The following is a 25426-nucleotide window of genomic DNA, read 5'->3' on the forward strand; positions in this document are numbered from 1 at the left end:
ACGGGAGTGCAGACGCTGGGAGGTCTCTCAGGGCTGTCAGAGGAAGACTTTGGCATCAGACGCTTCTGTACCCAGCACCTCACCAGTGTAACGCTGCAACTACTGGAAACAACTGCAAAAACTGGAAATACATCCTCTTTTCCGCACGTATACTAGCGGAAAAGTGGATGAATTTCAATGAGCATGTGCCTGATGCCTGGAAGCAGTCACACACCAAGCACACGCGCTCACGAAGGGGCACGTGCTCGTCTTCTTCACGGCTTAGGCAGTGATGATTATGCTTGTCGTCTGTATGACGATGATGAGGATGGTGAAAACCCACGACAGCACGGTGAACACCCGCTCCGGACAATTGGCACGGCCAGCAGATTTCGCTGCGTCGGCACCGTCTGCGCTCTGTCGCGGATTACACACATAACAACAATATATTTAAAACGTCACTCATACAAATCAGTTGAAACTACGAAAACGAACTTTCAATGCCACTGCATCCCGTGGGAGCGTATAGCTTCCTCGACGCACCGCGCAGATCTCGTCTTGCCCCCACCCCCCCCCGTGCTCTCGGCTGTGACGACATATGGACCACTCCCATGGCGTTAATGGCAGAGTTTCGGAAGCATTGAAGGACCCTGCATAAACCAACCTCCACAAGGCAGCAATCGTTTCGCGAACCTCTCCACAATCGCTGGGGTGGTTAGCCTTGATTTTCAGCTGTTAAACCGACTTAATACCTGCCCTGGTAAATGAGCGTCTCCACAGACTTGGATATCTGTGAAAGGTGGCTATATTTCTGACTTGCATTAAAACTACCATGGTACAATAGTAAAGTAAAAAGTAAAGCCTAACTGAATTGTGCTTGTACTGGCAGTTCTGGCGCCGTTCTAAATTAAAGTCTTTCTGTGTGTTTGCTGAATGATTGCGAGCGATGTATATTGTTTTGCTCCGCATAATGATCTTTATTCTACACGTGAAGGCTCGGGTGTACTTAGAAATTCTAAAGGAGGCACTTTTATCCGACCGCAACTTTGCCGGACCCTGCGGAACAGCAGAAGCGTAGGCTGCCTCCAGGGCAACATTTGAAATGTCTGTTGAAATGTCTGTTGAAAATGTCGGTTAAAATAGGAAGTGCGGGTGGAATGCGTTCTATGGCGACGACGCTGTTCACAGGCAAGCGCAAGCACCACACACAGTCGCTGCCACAAGTGTGCAAGATAGCGTTCCACCGGGAGCACGGCCGTCAGCTGCGCATGTGCACCGTGGCCCTGACGATCACCGAGCCATCGCGCATGTAGTCCCCGAGTCGGTCGGCCGCAAGGAAGGCCGAGAAGCCGCAGGCGTGGTCGTTGCGTGCCGTCTGGGGCCTGTGGAACGCCTCGGGCGGGCAGCGGGCGTGGGTTGGGTCCACCGTCTTCGACAGGTCCGGTCGGCCGGCCGTCGGACTGACGATGGCCAGCGTGAGCAAGTGCGGGAACGGCCACCGCAGTACGCTGTCGTGCCTGCCTTTCCAGAGCGTGAAGTACACGCCCAGCACGCGCTGGTCGTCGTTGCTCGCGAGGCTCTGCAGCGGCGGCGTGACCCGGTTCAGCACCAGGCTCATCCTGAGTGCGTAGCCCTGGTTGGCCGTGTAGAAGACGGGGCTCTCGACCTTGGAGAAGCCGCCCGTGGTGAGCAGGGCCACCTTGGCCGCCGCCTCCTTCAGCTCCCACAGGTACTCGGACGCGAGAGCGCCGTCCCGCACGGTCACCGAGGCCACGTGGCTGGCGTACTCCTTAAGGAAGACGCGGAAGCGCACGCGCATGGCCCCGCCCCGCACGTAGCCGCCGTCGAAGAGCGCCGCGTGGCTGGCCATGCGGCTTTCGCCGCAGCTCCACTCGGCGAGCTCTTGGGCGGGCTTCTGCAGCGCGATGTCGGGGCAGCCGGATGCCGCGGACGTGGTGCGCACGATGTCAGCCGAGCCGCCGTCCCTCTGGTCCACGATGACCATCTCGTACTTGTGCGTGAAGGGCCACTCGACCAGGTCGTCATAAGCGCCGCGCGTGAAAACCACGTAGAGGCCGACGTAGCCCTCTGCTTTCTCCGGGTACAGACGTAGCATTACCCGGTAGCCTCCGTTGGTCAGGTAAAACTTGCTGCTGTCCACTAACTGCGCATTGCCCAGCTTTGCCTGCACCACCTTTTCCTTTATATCTGGGACGATCCAGTCGTACTCGGCCACGACGCTGTCGTCGCGGAAGACCAGGCGGGCCATGTCGGGCGGTTCTATCTCCTCCATGTACACCACAAGCTTGACCAGTAGGCTCCCGTAGCGAATGTACTTGCGCTTGTATACCTGGTCGTACGAAATGGCGCTCGAAGAGCCGCAGGCATCGTTGCGCCCGAAGGGCCTCCAGAAAGAACCGACGCACGCCTCGTTCTTGATGTACGGATTGTTCGGGTCCACTGCCACAACCACGTCGTTGCCCTCCTTGCCGTGCTGTTGGTCGATGATGATGAGATCGAAGCGCTTGACGAAGGGCCACACTGCCAGAGAGTCGTAGCCACCTTCCAAGAGTGTCAGAAAAACGCCAATGCTGCCGTTTGTGAAGTTTTGAAACTTGAGCTGCATCTGCATCATGTATCCCTGGTGCCTGGTGTAGAAGCGCTCGCTGAGCAGGTTCGAAGGCCTGCCGGAAATGGCCAGGGCGATTTTTCTCTCCACGTTGGGAACCTTCCAGGTGTACTCGGCAACCAGGTGGCGATCCTTGACCGACACGGAGGCGAAGTTTGGCATCTGGTCGAGGATGGCGGTGAAGCGGAGCAGAATCTTGCCTTCCTTCTTGAAGTTGTTCCTCTCGAGGGCGGAGAAGGAGACCAGTTTGCGGAAACCGCAGGGCGTGTTGGGCTGGTACTGCGGCTTGACAAAGGCGCCCAGCGGGCACACGCCCGAGGTGGGGTCTATGACGCCCTTGCGGTCGGCAGTCAGGAACCCGGGAGACTGATCCACGATGGAGAGCTCAAAGCTGTACGAGAGCGGCCACTCGAGCGAGTCGTCGAACTCCCCCGGCACGACCACGGCGAAGAGCCCGATGTGCTCGTCGTCCCGGTGGAAGGTCAGCTGGAGTACCATGAGGTAGCTCTCGCTGTTCACGTAGAAGAGGTCGCTGGTCAGGGGCTGCAGCTCGCCCTTGCGGGCCTGCCGAATCTTGGCGTCCACGTCGTCCACTGCCCACTGGAACTCGGAGACCAGCTGGTGGCCCCGCATGTACGCCTTGGCCCTCTTGGGGATGGCACCCTTGTCCTCGAGGAATATGGTCAGCCGCACGACGAGGCTGTCCTCGGCCACGAAGCCCAGCAGCTTGCTGTGCGGCACCAGGAAAGACTTTCCGCACCCTTCGACGTCGTTCTTGCGCTCGGTGGGCCGCTGGAACTGCTTGCGAAGCCGGCAGATGGCGGTCATCGGGTTCATGGACACGTGGGCATCCTGTCCCGAGCCCGAAGGGTCGACCACGGTCACGTTGAAGCGGTACTGGAAGGGCCACTCGAGCGCGTCGTCGTAGCGTCCGCGCAGGATGGTGAACCAGACGCCCATGTACGGGATGCCGTTGGCCGGGTTGATGCGGCCGAAGGACAGGCCCAGGCGCACCCGGTAGCCCGGCTTGCCCGTGTAGAAGTCGGGCCCGGCCAGGTTCACGCCGTGCATCAGCGACGAGCGCTGAAGCAGCGCGTACGTGTCGCGCACGCGCCACTCGTACTGCGACAGGTAGGTGCCGTTGTGCGTCTCCTTCACCTGCGAGTAGCGGTCTGGGTCGCCTGCGTGCACGAGGGAAAGAAACGCTGCTGAGACTGCGCTTCCCTCCCCAGGCCATGCTGCCCTTCCCTGCGGCCAAGACTGAAGAAGGAGCCCCAGATGGTGGAAGCCCAATATTGGCCGCGTCTGTTATCTCAGCTAATGAGCAACAAAGGACACCTAATTGAAGGCGTCCGATAAACAATTAAATGTGTGCTGCTCCTTAGGCTCTACGTTCAGCGCAGATTGCTTTAGTCTTGCACAGCCGGTCACGCGTTACCTCACTAAGGGCTTCGCGTATCATTACACCATGCTTTTACACTGTTGTATCTGACTCAGAGGCACGTCGTCTATACCTTGCTTTTGCTTACATGCTCTCGTAATCCTCAGCTTTGCAGAACACTGAGCTTAATTGCTATAGTGACCGCATAGTTTGGAATTCACTGTACGAAAGTCGGTGATTGTTGATTGTCTTGGAATAACCACCACTTGTTCAATACGGGACATTGTTGAAGACCCCTCTCGTTACCCGGACACAAGTTGGCACATTTTGCTCATGCAATTCTGTCGGCAAAGCGCCCCGCGAGCCCTTAACAGACGGTTTCGCACCAAGCACTGTAGCAAGGGCACAAAGTTTCAAGGCGACGGGGGCAGTGCTAGTCGCTTTGCGCCCTTGCTACAGTGCTCTTCTGGGCCATTTTCACCATTCCCCCGCCCCTCAAAGCGACGCACCAGCCCAAGAATACATGTTTTGCATGGCAACACTCCGTCGCTACAGAACGACGCCCCTTTCTTTTTGAAGAATTCGGCCCCAGTTAGCGCTCATGGATGGCAGGGAGAATCTCTAACATCCTCCCATTGTTTCTTCGCAAGCACCCCCACAGGACTACAGCCAAGCAAAGATCGTCAGTCGTCAACGGCTCCAGGAAAGACCCCCAACCTCTCCTACGGGTTTCCTCACAGTCCTAAAATGCTTCCCTAGGAAAGGAAAAAGTTATTGGAAATAATATTTATGCAAACTCCGCTGGTTTAAGAGCCAGCTAGGCTGTAGGTGCTAACTAAAGATCGACACAGGTTGTAGAAAAATCCTGTCCATTCTATTCCCATTCCATTCCGGGCAAAAGACGCCTAATTCTATTCCAATTCCATATTTCCAAGTGTTGTCGCCTTTCCATCCTCGGGTCGCGAAAACGTGGAATGAATATGGAGTTCCAATTCTGGAGTGGTAAGTCCGCAACACTGCAGTGCAGACGTTTAATTTCATTGCCAATTAAAATAATGATAGAATTAAAACCGACGTCACATCCATGGCTTTTAAAAGAGCGTTTGACGACGTTTCTGCAAAAATATATAGCATAAATTAGACACCAAACTTCAGGTGCGGCTAAATAAATCGCGTGTTTAGAAAGGAAACTTTTCCAACGTTTAAAACCTCGTTACACCATGACTTTGTCCTGTTGTCGAAAAGCAAAAGCGCAATTGTTCTGTTGCCTTTTCTGTAGTGTCCATCGTTTTCAGTGCTTAATAAACCATGTCATGAAGTAGTCAACAACTCTACCAGCAACAAGTTCTACAACGATTCGTTTGTCCCAATCATACTTTGTTCGAACGTATTCGCGCTTATTCTGGCGTTCCGTGTTATGCCATCTTGCGTTTTCGATTTTTATGAATGCCATTTTTGCTAAGTGTGGACAATGGTTGCATGTTGTAAAACTAAATTCCGTATTCTTTTCTATCACCTTATGCAAAGAATGATACTGAAAACGTAGTATGTTGTATGCACTGGCAAGTAAGACATTCTTCATCAACAAAACGATTAAGATGGCCCCCGTTCACACGCTTATACTAGTCGGGACATTTTCCTAACAGAAACTGCGTCCGGTTGTAGACTTCTAAGGATGTTAAGTACACAATACTGTTGTGGGAAGATCCCCTTCGGAAACTCCTTTTTTAGCCGTGGTTTAAAGGTTTATACTCCTGTTCATTTGTTGGCTTAAATACAGCAAATAGCTCGTCTTATGTTAGGATAGGTCGTCATCATTTGAAATACTCACATATACATGCATAATAAAAATCAGAAAATACCCAAAAGAAAGCGGTCTCGCTTATTCATTATTCTTACGGGTGCACACCTGTAACTTCACTTGTTAAAAAGAGTGACTTATCATGAGCATCAGAAAGAAATGGTGTTTTGCTACAAAATTTTATATGCGTACTGTCATCAGACATTACAATTTGACACCTCTATTTTCATTACTTTGATGGTAACAACGAATGACACCGAAATCTTCTATCAATAACAACGCTCATGCCACGAAGCCATGGTTTCAATTACTGCCATTTTCTAAGCAATTACCGAGCATAACGACCTCTCCAGCAAGGTGATTAAGAAAATTTACTGTCAGATTTTGAGTTCCATTTGCACGAATGTTGTATCATTTTCTATTTTTTGTGTCTATGTAATGTGTGGGCTCGTCTGATAAGGTGATTGTAAAGGCTTCTTCACCGTCCTACTAAGATCTACTAAGTTGCCCGCGGATGTGTTTTTGGCGCGCTATGTCTCCGATTTCGAAAAGGTCTTCTTGTTGCAATGTGTTGGCATTTGCACCGATGCTGCTGTCACTTGTGTTGTCACTCATCTACGCTTTTATGGCCTTGTAAAATGTTGTTTTCTTTTCTTTCTTTTTTACCCAATTTTTTGTCAGGCGTGATGGTCATTTTCTAATTACGTTCTACTTCATACCGTTTGCAGTGTTTTGCTTTAGATGTACTCACTCTATCTATTGTATATCTTTTTTCCCACCTGCTTGGCCTTGGGGCTGCAGTATCTACTAAATAAATAAAAAAAATCCCGTTTTCAGATCGCAGCACTCATAAATAAAATTGGGCGCTTTCAACATTGTCCCGCCTAGCTTGCAGGGACGGTAACTTCCTTTCGATTGTATACCTCGCTTCTTGTGCACATGGGAAGTTTTGGAAACATGCAGGCAGCTACAGGGACAGTCTGGGCGTGTGTCCAGATTATTTCTGCGCATGCGTGCTCCACATCCTCACCTGTGCTGCAGATAGCACACAGCAGGGCGCACAGCCACACCGCCGGGCACCACGGCAGCGAACCTGAAAGGTGCAATGCCGTCAGTACGAACGGCAGTGCAATCACACACTGTCCGGCGTGCACAGGGCACTTTTTGCGCGACACTTCCCCACAAGACGCCGAAGTTTTACAGCGGAAGTGCCCATATGTCCACTACAGGACGAAGGACACAGACTTGCGACCACTCCCATCCCGCGTCACCCCAATCACGCTTTGAGTTTTACAGCGAAGCTGTTAATGTCTTAGTTTCCGGATATTGTGTCTCTCAGTAAAACCACGCAAAACGGAAATTTATTGCCTTCAGATCTAGTGTTTTGTACTGCCTTCCTTGAAATGCTCCCGGAGTGACGCTTTTTCGCCCTTTTTACAGTCCAGACAAAAGCCCCTTGAAGGGCTCCCGGAGCGGTGTTTAGGTGGGTGTCTTTCCAGTCTAGGCTGTGCACATCACCCGAGGCTCCTTTATGAGTGCATGGAGGATGAGGTGAAGAGGTGTGCGCGCGCGCAGCCAGGCTTCACACGCCTATCGATGACGTGCCCATTGTGCCCTTGGGAAATTTCAACGTGGAGGTCGCACGTTCTGCTTCCACCTGACTGCTGTCCTCCGTAAGAAAGCGGTCTGGACTGATGCGCTACGCATACAGTATACATGCCTACGACGCGGGAGGAAGACGGACAGACCCATGTTTGTCGTCTAGAATAACACTCTATTCCGTCCAAGTTGCATTCATCTCATTCGTTCAAAGGTGTGATCAATCGCAAATTACAAACAGATGTGTTTTGGTTCGCACACTGCGCCCAGCTTCGTTGGTCATCCTTCTTCAAATCAAAATCAAATAAAATCAAAGGTTTATTTGTTTCAACACCAGGTTGGGGTTCCATCAGGCGAGAAGCCGTTGCGTACTGCTTGAGGGTGCCTGACGACCCTTGGAGACAGCAGCGTGTTCACAATAAAAAGTACTGCATAAAATGGCCTATTTACAACCTAAAGTACTTGCGATAAATAAATTAGCATGAAATCGTACGTTAATATATAAAAAAACGACACTGAACCAGGAAAATATTCACATCATATCCACGGGGTGAATGATGATGAGTGGGCGAAGCTCCTGAGGAGAAATCATCGGTAAAACCGTGACCCTTCAGTGAAAGTTCGCCCACTACATCTGTGTCCGAACGTAACGTCTAGAAAGTCTCGCTTAAACCGCGCGTCGGCACCTTGGGGCTGAGCTCGCCTGATGCGTTTTGCAGACGCCTCACGAGCTCTCACTGCATCGGGGTCTGCCTGCCGATACGCGCGCTTTCTCGCCGCTTCCCGTTCTCTGACGTTTTGGAGATCCTCTTCGCGCCGCAGCCGTGCCGCTTCGCGTACGGCAGGGTCCTCGCGCCGTTGCCGTGACGCTTGGGCCTCTCGTTCTCGAACGCTGGGATCTTGGCGGCGTCGTCGCGCAGCCAGACGACACGCTTCGGCCTCCCGCTCTCGTACGGCAGGATCTTGGCGGCGGCGTCGCGCAGCTTCACGGAGCGCTTCTGCCTCGCGGGCTCGCACATCTGCAGCCTTATCCATCGGGCGACTCCGAGCGCGCGCCAACAGCGAACGGATTTTATTACAACGCTCTCCGCCATCTAGTAAACAATCCAAGAACTAAACTAGAGGTAGCCACGCCATCTAGTAAACAATCCAAGCGCATCTTTTCATCATATACAAGTACCGCCATCTAGTAAACAATCCAAGAACTAAACTAGAGGTAGCCACGCCATCTAGTAAACAATCCAAGAATTAAACTAGAGGTGGCTACATACATACGTCGAGGATGGACAGACCCACGCCCTAAGGAGCTTCGCCCCTAAAAACCAGCTCTAATCCACGCTGCGAAGGTGATTGGGAAGAAATGCTTTAAACGACACCCACAACACCCCACAACCCACACCCACGACACCCAGACACAGCTCACACCGCTGCCCGCGCATACATACACCGGGTCATTACCCGAGACGGAATGTTCTCAGCTGACACCAAAACAGAACCACTTCCCCGGTATTCAGACGTCCTGTAACATCATAGGCTCGGCAGAAGCGAATTCCCACCACCTCATCCTCGGTTAACCACAGAAGAATACACCACTCTTCGGCGATTCTAGACAAATTCTTATCCCCACAGCACCCTCCTCCATTCCATCTACCAAACTCAGCATCCCTGCCTTTGCAATTTCTGTCCAACGCCCGGCACCCTTTACCCCAGGTATGGGAGTGCCAAGAAACACCAAACCTACCCGTAATCTCCTTCCCGAATTTTGAGCAATGGATGGCTCGTCTGGTCGATCCAGACCTCGGACACCAGTAAGAACTGGTCAAGAGGGCCTGGACGGCAAGTCGCATCCTGAGTATCCCGGAATAAGGACACCCTCCACCGGGCGAGTGCCCTGCCATCAGCACTTACGCTCAATAAATGTTTATTCTCCTATTCCTCCTCTAGCGGTCAGATGTCTGCATGTGGTCTCTATATACATTTTATTTTCCCGCCCTTCAAAGCAATCCTTAACGTATCTTTGCCGTACGACCGCTTAATTCCGTCGGGTGCGGGTTACCCAGGAGGTGGTGTCGAACAAGCTAATCAAGCTGTGCGAAGGAAGCGCGCAATGGACGCGAAGCTGCGCCAAAACAGGCCCAAAACAACCGTCGCTAAAGCAGACGACAAAGCCGTACCACCGACGCACCCGCCTGCCAGCAGGCACCTCCGTGCGGGGTAAAAGCTGGGTAAATTCTCCGCGCCAGCTACAGTGTGCTCCGTGAGTGAGACGTAGACGTGCGACGTAGATTGTGGGCTTTAACGCGCCGAAGAGCTGCACCTAAGCTATGAGGCGCGCCGTAGTGGAGGGATTTTCCGGATTGATTTTGACCCCCTGAGGATCTTTGGCGTGGCCCGAAATCTCGACACACGGGCGTTTTCGCTTTTAGCCTCCATCAGAAAAGCAGCCACCGTGGCAGGGAATCGAACCCGCTTTCAGCAGCACGACGCCACAGCCACTGAGTCCCACGGCGGGTGCCATTAGAGAGCACCTTCCCACCGAAGCAGTGTCTAGGACGAAGAACGGTCAACGTCACGGGTGCCATCTCGCGCACCGAGTTGACTTGAGTTCATTAGGGTTTAGATGCGCTACTGGAACCGTCTCACGGAAGCTCTCGTGCTTCTCACGCCCACTCACCATAGCGTTGGGGACATTTTACGGAGGGGTTCGGCACACGTTTTTTGTAGGCGGTCGGCAGCTGCTGATCACGGTATGCACCCCCCCCCCCCTTCAAAAAAAGGAATTGCACCGAATTCGTTGATTGGTGCCGCGTGATACGCCGAGAGGAGCATGCAATCCCCCTACGTAGAGCAGTGCGGAACACACGCATGCCCTCAATCCAAACATTTTCTCGGCCAACGGCAGTTAAAACATCGTATCTCCCTACCACGCTACCGAAGACGACGAATAAAAGCAGTTGCAAAGGAAAGTTTGACATCCACCTGAATGCAGCCGTACGGCTACAAAGAAAAGCTGTACAGCTTCCTCAGAAACTTCGCAGTTGAAGAAAAATTCGTCCTGGTCAAGGATTCGACCACCGCTTCACTTCGAGTTGATAAATTCGCTCTCGCGCTACAAACAACTAGCCTCCTTCCGGTTAAGCGGTGGTCCCGGGTTCCAATCCTGGACCAAGACGAATTTTTCTTCAACAGCGAAGTTTCTGAGGAAGCTGTATAGCTTTCCTTTGTAGCTGTACGGCTGCATTCAGGTGGATGTCAAACTTTCCTCTGGAGAAACTTATTCCACCTTGGGGATTTACCTAAATCTGGTAGAAGAAAAGGAGTGATGACGTGGTTTGTGCGAGACCTGCTATTTCAAGCCTGAAATGTAGAATACGCCAAGTCCGGCTTCGTGTGTCCTCTTGTCCTTTGTCTCGTCGTTTGCGCTGTGGTTCAACACGCCAAGTCTTCAGGACAGACCCCTCGTTCACGTATTCGCCAAGTTATTAAGACTACACCGATATCAAACTTTGGCCGGTAAGAGCATTGTTTTTATTTTGTGGGCAGTCCTTGCGTCAACCCGCCGCGGCGGCTCAGTGGCTAAGGCGTTGTGCTGCTGAGCACGAGGACGCGGGTTCAATTCCCGGCCGCTTTTTTCATGGAGGCGAAAAGCGAAAACGCCCATGTGTACGAGATTTTGCCGCACGTTAAAGATCCCCAGGTGGTCAAAATTAATCCGGAGCCCTCCATTACGCGGCTCATCGCCTGCGTTGCGTCAGCGCGTAAAACCCTACAATCAGATCAGATCAGTCCTTGCTCGCAGGGGGCGGCGTCGAGTTAGGCTTGCTACCTAGTCCTACAGCTTCGAACGCGGTGCAAAGGCAGCCACTCCCGCGACCTTAGAGCAACCCCTGAGCTTTGCCTTGACGGAAGGGGGGACAGCGCAAAATTGGACAAGCACGATAAGAAGGAAGTGACAACACTTACACTTACGACAACACGTACAACAACTTACAACAATTTATTGTTCGACGTTGGGACACAATATACCGGCACCGGCAAACAATACAAAGCATTATTCGTTCTTTTCCTGCACGATCATGTCGTACGCGCACGGCGTCTTAACGCCTACTGGTCGTCCTTTAGAGTAGTGTATGAAATAGCTTAGTGCTAAGTGTTGTCGCTACTGAGGTGAAACGTGGTACCTGAAGCGAAGATTTTATAGAGGTCCGTAAGAACACGGACACGGCGCTACGCGTAGGTCTCGGCATCTCGTCGTTCGAGGGTGCTTGTCGGCGGATTTTTTCTTCTACTTCTATACGCGACCGTCAGCTGCTGACGGCTGTTAATACAGGAGCTTTTTCGAGAGTTTCAGAAAGAGCGGAAAGAACAACGTTACCGTTTGCATCTCCTGAAACAACCATTTCCGGCAGAGGTGCGCATTGCGACTCGTACCTCTAGAGTAACAAATTATGCGGTGCAGCACCTGCAGTTTTTTCATGTCTGGCATGTCGAACAAGGTATGTCGCCTCACCAATTTTCTAAACGCAGTTACATAGAGCGTTTAAATTAATGTTAATATCACTTGGTCCAACGAAATACCCCAGACAGCCCACTGTCACGTGCAGGACCATTTATTACCACAAGGCGCAGACGTAAAACACGGTGCAGATGAAGTCGCCAAATACTGGACCAAGAAGAATGGATTCGGATTACTTCGGATCGCGGGGGCCAAGTTCGGATAAGCATAGTACGGCAAACCTCGAGGCAGTCGTCGGGGGGAGGGTCGTCTCTGGGTGCGGTCATTCTTCGGTGTCCGCAAACAGACAGACCCTCCGGAGGTAAAAAGCGGCCCCGTATGACAGCTATGCTTTATCAAAGACGATAGTCTCGCTTAGGCTTAATTTTCAGCAGCCTGTGTGTATGTCTGTGTGCATGTCTGTCACTCGATTCAGCCTCCTGGCCACAAGACAATTCGGAAGGAAATTGTTTGTAAGCAAACCGTTCCAAACTAAATGTGGTACCACACGTCTTACTTGTCAATATTGTTGAGCCAGAAGGAAAGATTGGGTATATTTGAGGCAAAATATCAATACATAAATTGTACTAGGCAATGTTCTTTTAAATCAAAATAGATGTGCGCTCGCTATTTGCAATAGCACATGAAAATACGCATTGAAAACAATATTTTGACCCGAAAATACAAAAGGAGATCGCGCACGAGCGTAGGCCTCAGTGCGGCCTTCGAAGTCCCACAACAATGAAAAGTTCTTATAGATGGTTCGTGAGTAGTGGAACGCAGAAAAATTGAATTGACTTCGGTAAACCTGTCCCGTTTTTATCGTGGGGAGAGGGAGAGGCGAGAGGGGAGGGGCGTGAGAGGTGGGAGGGAAATATGAGGGGCATTTACGTAGCAGTGGCGGCAGAAGCCTATCGTCTTTCGACAACATTTGCAGCGAAGCGAGCAGATACGCGGCCAGTTTTTTTCGCAGAGCGACCATATACTCAGCACACTCCTGCTGTAAAAGTACCGTGCACAAATGTTCTGGCCATTAGTTGCATTGCACTAGAAAGTGCGCAAGAAGAAAAAAAAGGTTACTGTGTTTTTGCTGCCACCCCTTTCCATAAGTGTGATTTCCCATGCAAGATGGGTGAACTTCCCAAGCGTTGTAGTCCCACACAAGGGCCGAGCGCCAGGCCGGGGAGTCGCTTCCTACCTTTTGAAAGACTTAATTTTGCCAGCTCGCGATCCGGCAAAATTCTGGAGATACTTTGCACCAAGAAGCGTTCCCCGATGTAGACAAACGGGCAATTGGAGACAAACAAAAGAGTCATCGTAGAAATATTTAACAATTTTTTTGTCCCTGTTTTCACCTGTGACAATGGTATTAGACCACAGTTTTGTTATTTGGAGGATGTCCCACCGATTTGTAGCGTTTCTGTAAGTCAGGAAGGAGTGCTAGCGCTACAGCTGGATGTTGATACAAAGAAATCGCCAGGAATTGACCATGTACCTAATGCCTTTCTAGTGCAATTCGCCGAATGGTTCTCCCATTACTAGACTGGTATATACAATAAGTCGCTGTCGCAATTTGAACTTCCTGAAGACTGGAAATTTCCAAAATTGTCCCAGTACCAAAAATAACACCAATCGCATTCCATCTTACAGACAAATCGCGTTATCATGCACTAGCGCGAAAATTCTCGGACACATAATCTTTAAGCATTTATCACAATTCTTGGATGAACACAACATCATTATTTCTTGCCAACACGGTTTCAGGAAGGGGTTAAGTACAACAACGCAGCTAGTGAAAACTATGCATGACTTCGGTGCTGTTCTAGATAAGCGATGCCAAATCGACGTTATTTTTCTTGACTTCGAGAAAGCTTTTGACCGAGCGTCGCATCCGAAATTACTGCTAAAGCTTCAATCAGCTTTGAAGAACGACGTTGTGCTTGGTTAGATTGAGGTCTATTTTTTCTCCAGGTGCCAAAGCGTCGTTATTGACGGCGAGGTTGACGGTTGCGGTATACCTCAGGGGTCCATTCTTGGTCCACTTTTCTTCTTAATTTATGTCAATGATATCACGAACGGCATACCGGTAAAAATGAAATTGTTTGCGGATGACTGCGTGCTTTATCAGGAAGTACAAAGTTCTGCTGCCCAAGCTCTTCAGAATTCGGCACTAGACAAGCTTCAATCATGGTGCGAAACCCGGCAGATGAAGGTTAATGTGAACAAAACAGTATTTATGAGGATAACGCGACAGCGGGAACCTTTAATCTTCTCGTATTGTATCGATGGTCACGCTTTATCATCCGTAAATAACTACAAATACTTAGGAGTAACAATTTCCTCAGATTTGCGATGGAACGATCATGTCACGTATATAAAAAACAAAGCCATTTCTACAAAATTTCTACAAAAAAAATCAAACGACTAGGCTGCAAAACCTATGTCCGTAAAATATTAGAATATGCCTCAGTGGTCTGGGATCCTCACACACAGGTACATATCGCAAAATTAGAAAGCATACAACGAAAAGCCATCCGATTTGTCAATAACAGTTACAGTTGACGCATATCACCCAGTGTGCTTTCGGAAAACGCGCAGTTAGATACTTTACAGTACAGACGGTATTATAACAGGCAAAAACTTCTGTACCTATTTTTTATGAAAAAACAGGCATAAATAAAAATACGTACATGGAACCAGTGGTTGCCCGTTCTACACGCTCACAACACTGAAAAAACTAAAAGACTTCTCTTGCTTTTTTTGCGAGGGATACTCGTGAGTGGAATAGGCTAAGAGTTATGGAATGCGCGTCCCTACAATCTTTGCTATCAGCGTTAAAAATAACTCTTGATTTACAACACCATTGTTTGTTCTTTCACTGCACTATCGTGTCGTACGCGCACGGCGTCGCTACGCCTACTGCTCGTCCTGCGCCGGTTGCTGAAATGCTGTTTCAAAAGCGATTAATGCGGTCAGTGTGTTATCTTGTCGTTGATGGCAACGACGCATTTATTCTTGCTGATCTCTCGTTTTGTGCAGTCCTGTTGCAAAAATTTGCTCCTCCCCGGCTTGGTTTTGCATGAGGTGCTGTATGGTTCGCTGGCAGTACCCCAGTGAACTGCTTTAATAGGCATGTTCATCTATGCTGTGTAATCTGCATACTGTATCGCTCACTCCTGCCAAAGGCCTTGTTTCAAAGGTCGGCAGTATTACATACGTACGTGCGTACGTACATACATACATATATATACATACATACATACATACATACATACATACATACATACATACATACATACATACATAAATAAATAAAGTGCCGCCATACTCTTTTATACCATGGTGCTGAAAGCAACAGTAGCTTCGTTTCCCAGCCGCCTTGTTACGTTGTTGACGGGGGCTAAGGAGGCTCCAGCGCCCTCTCCCGTCCGGCCCGTTTCGCGGAGGTCAGGGTGACTGTCAAGGGTCAAAGGCTCTCCTTTTCTGCCCGCGGCTGGGTCGGCGCGTGCTGCTGCCACCCGAATGGAGGCATGTATACCCAGCCGCCCCAGGAAACGCTGCTCCCGGCCCCCGGCAATTGCAGGGCCCAATCTTTCCTCCGGCAAAGCTCCGCTGGCGTGAACGCCACCGGTAAGCGCCTGTTCAGGAAGCGGATGCTCGTGCGCTGGAGGCACCGCGCGCCGGCTCACTCTGATCCCTACCCCGCCGCGAACAGAAGACGCACGAACGCCTCCATGCATCGCATAGCTAGCGTACGCGTCGGAGTGAGCCAAAGCTGTCTTTAAACCGGAACGAGCACGCCTTCGCCTCTTTCGGCAAAGAATGCGGCGAACAGATGATTCGAACAGGATAGATGCGTAATTACACACTCGAAATGCCCTGAGCTCGTATCACGTTAAAGACGTTCCCCGTGACACTTAAATGGGCCATGCAGACAAAATTCAGTTTGGTTCATTGGAAAGATTTTCTCGTTAGAAGCATCACCACTTTTAACGTAAACTTCGCTCAAATAAGCCATATAATTAGGAAAAAATAGAATGGCTATGCGACCCACTAGCTGATTTCCCGCAGTAGAAACCTACGACGTCTTATGGGCAGCTGCGCGATTGGCTTCGGCCGGCAAGATCCAACGCAAATTAAACAGGGGTTATAAGCTTGTGGAATGAGCTCTTTTCGCTTAAACTTAATGCATCTATTTTATAGCACTTGGAATGGCGGTGTAAACAATGGAAGCTACGAACGCCCACGTAAACATAGTGAGCACTGCGCGCACTATTCCGGTTACAGCTGCACAGCCGTCCGGCGCGTTGAACTTACACTGAGCAACTTGCATAAGCGACATTGTCTTCGGTGACCCTGTTCGTCGAGCATAGCCAATGTTTCACGAAACGAGCACTATGAACGGACATTACCCATGCACACATCCGGTCATAAACAAAGCGAATGAACAGCGGTCCCGAGCGGTATTGTGGCGCCATCAGGAGGACTAACAGCAAACAAGGCGTTCCGCCGTTTGCTTTCTTAGCAGCGTGGGCGCACGCGAGGAGGACAAAGCGGAAGGTGCGTCAATGAACGCCTTAGAGAACGCCGATACGCAAGTCAGCAAACACAGGCAACGAGCAATCTGTCACTCCATTGCAAAACTTGCAAACTGCGCGAGTGCACACCGGACACGCACATTCTGGCACGCGCTAAAGACAGCATAACGCGCGAGATCATCGAAGCATTTCACATAATCACAGAAGAGGAAGGGTGCGTTAGCACGCCATCAATCCTGCTCGCTGGTGAGGAACAAAAATTAATTCAGAGAGAGCCACCATGACAAGAAAGATAACATATTGCACGCAGGCACTCCCACATTTTCCTGCCAGTGTTCTTGTATTTCGTCGTCGTCTGAAAAGATCCGTTTCTGCACCTTCATGTTTTGGTTTTAGGTTTTATCGGTTTTACTGCGCAAGCGCAGAGTGTCGCTCTTGTGTGTATATTTAGGTGTCCCCCATTTCTGTCGCCTTTTTCATTAAAGAGCTGCAAGTTTGCGCCTCGTCCCAGTCCTTTTAGCGTCCTATTCGTCTGTATACTTAGCGCAATTCAGTATGAAGCATCACCAACTAGCCCTATTCTACGTCCTTTTGAATGGAAACAGGAAAAAATACCAAAATCACTCAAGTACCACGAGTTGGCACTAGTTCTACAAAGTAATTGCCGGGGTTTCCTGAAAGGAAAAATAATGTACCTCATAACTATTTGAAATGTCGGAAAGGTTGCGCTGGTGTGACATTAATTTGTTGTTAGTACGAAAACGAGGTATGTGCCAAGTGTCAGTGTTGTGCCTGTTCACTACGTGGGCTGATTGTGTTACCACTGCTGTGGATGGTAAAAATTGTTTTGACACGACAGATATCAAATAAAAAGAACGCAAAATGCGGAAATTATACATACGTTCAAATGCCATACTGTTATAGGAGTTAGAAGCATTTATTGGCTACGAAGAATAATGCACACCTGAAATGAGGCGCATGATTTTCTTCTGCAATGTGTGAATTTTCAGTCTTCGTTGTGGTTGCCCAGACTAAGATTCAGTAGCTGAAGTGTGATTCCAATAATGCGTAATATAGTTTCGTTTCTATAGTTTTGTGGGCAAGAGCAACCGGGCGCGGGCCTGCGCTCCCTTTGCTGCGGAAAGCTTTCTACAAATGTTATTCGGTCGTGCTCTCGCAGGTTGGTCTGTAATTTCTGTGAATGTTTTTGACCAATTAGGCAAAGTATGCTTCTGCTGTCGCTGCTGCTTTGTTTCTTATGATTAGTGACAGTCCTGTCTTAACGAATACCTTATCTTGCCATACTTTACCATGCCTAGTGATGAATGTGAAGAGTGCCCTTGTTGTGAGGCCCAATGTGAAGATGGTGAAGGTTTGCTGTGTGCGGGATGCAACCGTAACTATCACTTTGGGAAATGCTCCGACATTGCTGAAAGTACGTACAAGTCTAAAGGCAAGGCATGGCGAAAGTCATGGCAGTGCCAAACATGCAAGGGAAATAAGTCGAAAGGCAGTCAGGGCGAAAAACGGAAGAAGCAAGATGTAAATGTAGCGAGCTTAATGCTAGCTGTCAATGAAAAGCTTGAAGGCCTCATGACGCTTAAAACCACTGTGGGAAACATTGAGAAGTCCGTTGACATGATGTTTAGCAAGTATGACGAAATTCTCGCTCATATTTGTAGACAGGACAAAGAGGTCCTACAGTTGAAGCACCGGGTTGAGGCCATTGAAGAACGGGAGGAAACGTACAGAACGGACGAAATTCCTCAGGAACTTCACGAGCTCGAGCTGCACAGTAGAAAACTTAACCTTGACTTTCATGGGCTTCCTGTAACCGAAAATGAGGACCTCTTGAGTAAGATCAATGCCGTAGCTGAGCAATTATACCTGCCCCAGCTTGCCGACAGTGATGTTGTAGCAGTGCACCGGTTACCGTCTGCTAGAGATAAACTGACAGGCATAATCGTACGATTCGTGAAGCAAACCACAAGGAACTCCTTCTTGGAAAAAAAGAGCAAACTGAGGGAAGCTAAAGCTAAAGAAGCTAAAGAAGCTAAAGAAGCATGCCACATTATGGAAAACTTGACAAAAGAAAACGGGCAACAACGAAAGTTTGGGCTAAAAATCATGGGTACAAATACGCCTGGCACACAAACGGGAAAGTGTATCTGAGGAATAAAGATGGAAAGTAGGCGATGAGGGTGCGCAACGAAAGCGAATTAGATAACGTTGGGTAAAGGCCGATTCGCTCTTACACCTTCCACGATAGTTCCTCTTTATCAAGAAGATGGGGGACTTCACAATGCCTTCCGTGTTTATGAAGGTCTGCGGTAGGGACTGCGCACAATCGTTCAACCTGCTTCACTTAAATACGCAATCCGCCGGAAATAAGATACCGCAACTTGAAGTACTTTTTCACCAGTTCAACGATGTGTTCGACGTGATTCTGTTAACAGAAACTTGGTATGTCGGAGATGCTAATGTTCTGCGTCTTTCGAATTACAATAATTTTCTCCTGAATCGAAGTACCGGTTGCGGAGGGTGTGTATGCCTCATGGTTAAAAAAGGTGCCACGTGTGACGTTATATCGGACTTCTCTTGCGTTAACGTTGACTTCGAAATTTTGTCTTTGTACACAAAAAAAAGCATATTAGCAATTGTATACCGTCCACCAAATGGGAATGTTAGAAATTTCTTTTCTTTTCTTCAGACTCTTCTAGCCTTTGCAGGGGAAAATAAATACAACATTAATTTGGCGGAGACTTAGACATAAACATGCTAACGGACACTAGTATGAAGATCGAATTTGAACAGTTAATCCTCTCATATGGTTGCACCAATGTCATAACATGTCCAACTAGGATAACCCTTACATCCACCACACTGTTAGACTTGTTTATCACGAACACGCACACTTCTAATCTAAAGGCAGGTGTTGTATGTACGGATATTAGTGAGCACATTGCGATTTACTTATGCATAGAGAAACAAAAGTTCAATTACACGAAAGCACCAGCAGTATTTTTTCAGGAGATGACGCCAAATAATCTTAACGAGTTTAGACAAAAATTAGAACGTTTTGATGGAAGCACGATGATGCAGAGAGCGCTTACAATTTATTTTTGGACAGTTTTTTGAACATATATAATGACTCGTTTCCCTATAAGCGACTTCACTCATGTAAGAAAATCCGCAAGCCTTGGATTAGTCCTGAATTACTCCGTAAGATCAAAGCAAGGAATAACTTGTATAAGAAGTTTCTTAAAAACCGGAATTCCGAGTCATTAAATGTTTTCAAATCTTTCCGGAACAAATTAACAAAAGATTATTTGGGCAAAAAATACCTATTTTTATGAACTGTTTTCCACATGTGCAACAAGAACAGATTTAACGTGGAAAATGCTAAATAAAACTCCCAATCGTACTGCCCACACAAATGCGATTGATAAAATTACTTTGAACAATGAAGAACTGACAGGAAAACACTTAGCTAACGCATTTAACAATCATTTTGTCAATATAACCACAGATGAATTCGATGGTAGAGCGCTCAGCTTTGACGAACATATAAGCAGAGACTCCTTTTTTCTAAATCCTGTATCTGACGCAGAAGTGGCCGCTATCTTTCAAAGGTTGAGTTACAGTGCCAGCCGCGATGCGGATGGGGTAACTGTCAGACCTATTAAATACGTTATAGAAATAATAACCCCATTTCTAACCCATATCTAACTTATGCCTATCAGAGGGAGTGTTTCCGCAACGAATGCAAATTGCTAAAGTAGCAGTCGTACATAAAAAAGGAAGTAAAAATGATACGGGAAATTACTGACCAGTATGAATATTACCCGTCTTTCCAAAGGGACTTGAGAAAGTAATTCTTTCTAGAATGGAAAATTTTTGCGATAAATATAGCATACTGAGCTCCGCACAGTTTGGCTTTCGCAAAAACTGCTGTACAGAGTTAGCCCTACTAGAACACAAGGAATTCCTTCTAAAATCATTTGAAGACGAACAGGTGTCTCTAGGAATATATATAGACTATACAAAGGCATTTGACCACTTAAATCACGCGCTACTATTGAAGAAATTAGCATTGTACGGTTTCCGCGGTACTGGTTTAACGTTGCTAAAATCTTACCTAGGAAGCCGACGTCAATACGTAAGGCTTAATGGATATTCATCAGAAATTAAACCTTTATCATCTCGCGTCCCGCGAGGTAGTATTCTTGGCCCGGTACTCTTTAACTTATACATTAATGACATTGTTAACATAGACGAAACCACAAAATTTATTATATATATGCCGACGACACTACATTACTGTTATCTGATACATCTCCTGTTAGTCTCGCTACAAGAGCAAACAACACCCTTGCTGTACTAAGCAAATGGACCGAGTACAATGCCCTTAAAGTAAACACAAATAAGACTAAAGCTATTCTTTTTCGCCCAAAAAACAAAAATGTATCCACTTTGGATAGTATTAAGTACAACAATGCAGCGATACAACAATACAATACAAATACAACAAAATATACAAATACAACAATGCACTGCTTATAAAACACTCGGGGCTATCTTCACGGAAAAAATGACTTGGGACGAGCATATCAACCACATAAAATCAAAATTATCGCGAATAGTCGGAGTAACTTACATTTACAAGGCCATACTGCCAACTGAAGTTAAAAAAAACTGTATAATTCGTTGTTTTACTCGCATAATAACTATTGCCATCTTGTCTGGGGTAATACTACAATCGCAAATCTACAACCAATCCATGCCTTGCAAAAAAGATTTTGAGAAATGTCTCTAATGTCTCTTTTGACCATCCCTCCGCCGGGCTCTTTCTTAAGCATAATATAATGGAAATATATCACTTATATTCCTATCGCGTAGCCTTAATTTATAAAAAAGAACTTAAACAACAAAGAAACTTTCTCACACAATTGTCCTCTCTCACGGTAAAAATTAACCCATATCTCACACGAAGAAATGAAATCTGGAAAATTGACGTCTGCATAACAAACTATGGAACCCAAATGTTGAAACACAAACTTCCAGAATTGATAAATTTTTGCCATACAAACATCATTGTCATCGAAAGGACGACGGTCAAGGAATTGCGTGCCTTCTTTAACCTACAAACCAAAAGATTGCTACCGATTTTATTTCATGTATTTAGCTGTGTTTACCTGTTGTAACAGTATATATTCTTCTTTCTGTACACAACTGTTCTTTTATTTCGTATTATGTAAAAAAACGCGTGCAACCTGGATTGTTGCGCGCTTTATGTTATTGCAAAGAAGACTGCTCTTTGTTTGTTTCACCTTTTTTTTTGTTTTCTCCTTTCTTTAGTCGGTGTGTTTATTGTGCGCTGTAAACTGCTGAAAAATTGAACATGTTTTATTGTATTTTATGTTGGGGAGGGGGGGGGGGGGGAGCAAGTCAAGCTGATTCGCGGCCGGGCTGGAGCGGAAGCGTGCGCGCACGCGTTGGTATCAACAAAGCGCGCGCCGCTGCTCTGACGCGGCCGTGGATGATTGTACAGCTTTTTTAAAGACGATAGTCTTTCTCGGGCTACTTCAACCCAGAAATTTTGGTCTGTCTGTATGTCTGTCTATCCGTCTGTCTGTCTGTGACTTGATTCAGCCACCTGGCCAAAGTAAAACATTGCCTGCGCAATAGTCTTATATAGTCACAGCTAAATGTGCCCGTCTAAGTCCGGTGTAATGTTCATACTTGTCAATATTGTTGATGAACAACAAGACATTACGCATATATAAGACAACAAAATAATACAGAAGTAATATTTGCAGCGTTCCTTTAGAAAAAATCGTACATGTTTGATTTTGGCGAGATTAAATACTTCATCAACTGAAGAAAAAAATATCACTCCGCCGTCGCCTGCTGTCGCCCGCGCCATATAGCTTCTGGCGGCATTTGAAGAAATCAAGTGGCAAGAGTTACGAAAGGTTCCACTAGATAGGTTCCACGTTCTGCTTGCAACGCACGTGGAGCATAGAGTTTCTTACAGTATACACTAGAGAGGAATCTGGCGCTAGCGTCTATGCGGCTCACATCAAGGTCGTCTGTGTCGTCATGGGCCGCCATTATACATCGCGCTCGCCTTAGTTTCATCATTGGCTTGGATTGAAACGTTTTAGTGACCGCAAATTTAAACAAAGTGCCACAAAAACGCGGAGAATAGTGTTCAATTATGTAAGTGGAAAATAAAAACAGGCTAATTTAAAACTAAGAAAAAAAGAAGTAAAGCATATTTTTGCCGGAACGGTTGTGCCTGCTATTCCGCAGGTCAAGGTTGTAGTTACGAACAATGTTATTATTGGGGGGTAACTCATTAGACACTGCGATTTTATTATTTTTCCATTATATAAAAAAATAAGTTGTTTGAAGAGTTTCGAAAGTTTTTTGAGCGTGCCCATAAAAACGTTGCCTTCGTGGTGAACCGGTGCACCGCGACCGCCAGCTAGTTTAACAAGAAAAATAAAAACGTGGCGTTAAACAGTCGTGGACGATGACAAGATAGGACGCATACAAGCGCCCGTATCTGCCGTTTCTTGTCTTCGTCGAAGAACGTTTTGTTTCTTCTTTTTGTCGGCAACAAATTTCGCGGCGGCATATTACCCGCTCAGTCATACGTCCTTCGACTGCGGCATGAGCAACGTCAGGTGCGATCACGCATTGCCTGCTGTTTCACTGAACACCGATACCTCAGAAACGGGAGGATTTCGGCGTCCTTGTAGCTCGTAAACGTGTAAATCTATAGTGAAGAAAGCAAATCCCAAAAACCGATTAAGAATCCAGTTGTCATGCCAAGCCCAAGCCAAAAAGGATGTTTTCCCATGAACCCCCATGACGACATGGCTTACGAGGCGCAGTTTCCTCTCTAGTATACTTACTAAGAAACTCTATGACGTAGAGTATGGAAACGCGGTTCTATAAACGTTGACGTAGGGCGCCTCGACTAACGCGCGTCTTCGCCGTACGGCAGCGTTCGCATCGAGACACCAGGCCTGGAGCAGTGGAACGCGGGAAATTTAAAGTGATTTAGGCAAACCTTTGGCGTCTTTACTTTGGGAGGAGAGCGACGCAAGAGGAACAAGATGAGAGGTGAGCAGGAAAGCGAAGGGAGGCATTTACTTCGCAAAAGCCGATAAAGACTATCGTCTTTTGACGGCATTTGCAACGAAAGGAGCAGATACGCGGCCAATTTTTTCCTTGCCTCCCCCATCTCCAAGGATGGAAAGTAAAGGAAATATTATTATTATTGATGCGGTTATCCCAGCTCAGGTACGCTTAAAGGCCACACCAAGAAGTTTAAAACAGTGACTGCCTAGTTCAATTGTAATATTTGAAAATTGATTGACGACTTATTTTCACTGGTTTGCGTTTTTTCGTGTTTGCTGGGATTATTTTGATTTCTGTAGTACTCGGACCAAAAGCGCACCGGAAGTGCAAATGCATAATTGCACTGCGCTCAATTAGATGGCTTCTCATCTCTACGTAACTGACTTCAGCAAATGAAGACCACTCAATCACTTGGCTCAGCTTTTCTGCAGAGTTCAGTTTCGGAAGGATGCTTACACCAGCCTTGCGCCGTCGTATTTCTTGTCCTAGCCTTTTGAAGCTTTGGGAGGTGCTTTAAGAAATCGTGTCACCATTGCTAGTCCCCGGGGCGTGATTTCAGCAATGAGCACTTTCTATGGGAGCACTTCGACTAGCAAAGAGCGATAAAGAACGTGACTCGACTGAGGGGAGCAACAAAGAAGGTGGCAAGGCCGCTTTTTATCGCTCGTTCCCGAGATATTTGCCTGGGCCTCGTTCAGGTCGGCTGTGGTGTCTGGCGACCTGTCGCCTCCGGGCAGCCATTCTGCTCGCGCCCTGTGCCCACTCTCGCCTGCTCTGCCGCTCTCCTCGCGAAAGTTCACCGCGTCCCCGGAAGCCCATTGGTATTCCAAAAAGCGCCTGCGCAGTAGAGAGCTGTGCAGTGCGCCATTCACGCCGTTAACGCAACAAAGGCTGCGCCCTCGTGGCTGTGCGTGCGTGACGATAGAGTCCCCTCTGCCCTTCCTAGTGAAACGTAAGCGGAAAGCGGCCAGTGTTGCTACAGCGAACCCGTAGGGTGGGATACCTTTTAGATCGACAAAAGAACTACGTGAAAAACCTGCCCAATGTGTGGCAGTAGACACACCAACAATTACGAACGGCTCCTCTAAGCATTCCCAGTATTGCAGTCGCGGCTGAACAGCTGCGAAGTTGTTTTTTGCGTGGATTTACGAACGTTTTCACACCAGCAATACTATTCCCGTTTCCGAACGACCCGTGCGCTGCAGCGCATTCTTTATGGCACTTAGAATGGCGTGAAGCGTGATCTAACGAGACCCCACCTCGCCTTCTCACGACTTTTCCTGTGCACAGCACAGGCTGTTTCTTCCTGTCATGTTTATTCAACCTACTCCTGTATGTATATATTGACACGGGAAGCGCAAGTAGACGCTGGCGCATAGTTCTAGGCGACCCATCACCGACGACGAAACAGTGGATGGCACGGACTCACGGACTCACGTTTCAGGTTCGTCTTTTTGTTACCATTTCAATTAAGAGTACTTTATTAATGAGGCGTGCTTTAGGTGAGTTTCTGCTTTCAAACAGGCACCAAGCATTCGCTGAACCCTACGGGATACGAATAGTGAAAGCGCGGTCGGGCGCCCAGACCGGGCCTGGGCTCTGGAGTTATAGTCTAAGGCCCGGTCGGGCCGGCCTTGTGTTCTTCGTTGTCAAGTCCGGGCCTACTGTTATAAGTAAAGGGTCCCGGTCCAAATTTCTGGCCTTTGCGGAGCTAACTCATCATAGCGGCGGCCACTTTTTTGACCAGACAACGGACTACGGTGGTTCTTCGCACAATGGGACATTAAGGATTTCCCTTTAAAGCTTATCAAACAAATCATCAAAAATTAGAGCGCGACTCAGACGACGATCG

The 25426-nt window shown here is 48.0% G+C and overlaps 1 protein-coding gene across 3 annotated transcripts in view; it reads right to left on the reverse strand.

Moving 5' to 3' along the window:
* Positions 1–928: 928 nt before the first annotated feature.
* Positions 929–25426, reverse strand: part of LOC144179501 (uncharacterized) — a 98721-nt gene continuing 74223 nt past the window's right edge. Inside the window, exons 1-3 of one of the 3 annotated variants that reach the window (XM_077707883.1) lie at positions 16202–16241; positions 6821–6883; positions 929–3789 (exon numbers count right to left, since the gene is read on the reverse strand). In XM_077707883.1, coding sequence (XP_077564009.1) covers positions 1238–3789; positions 6821–6883; positions 16202–16226 — 2640 coding nt within the window. In that variant the 5' untranslated portion in view covers positions 16227–16241 and the 3' untranslated portion in view covers positions 929–1237. Of the gene's footprint in view, positions 3790–6820; positions 6884–16201; positions 16242–25426 lie in introns of those variants that run through there. The other 2 variants (XM_077707881.1, XM_077707882.1) reach the window with 2 other exon arrangements.

This window comes from Haemaphysalis longicornis, unplaced genomic scaffold, assembly GCF_048455015.1.
Source record: "Haemaphysalis longicornis isolate Haplotype H1 unplaced genomic scaffold, Haemaphysalis longicornis Haplotype H1 scaffold_4, whole genome shotgun sequence".
NCBI lineage: Eukaryota > Metazoa > Arthropoda > Arachnida > Ixodida > Ixodidae > Haemaphysalis > Haemaphysalis longicornis.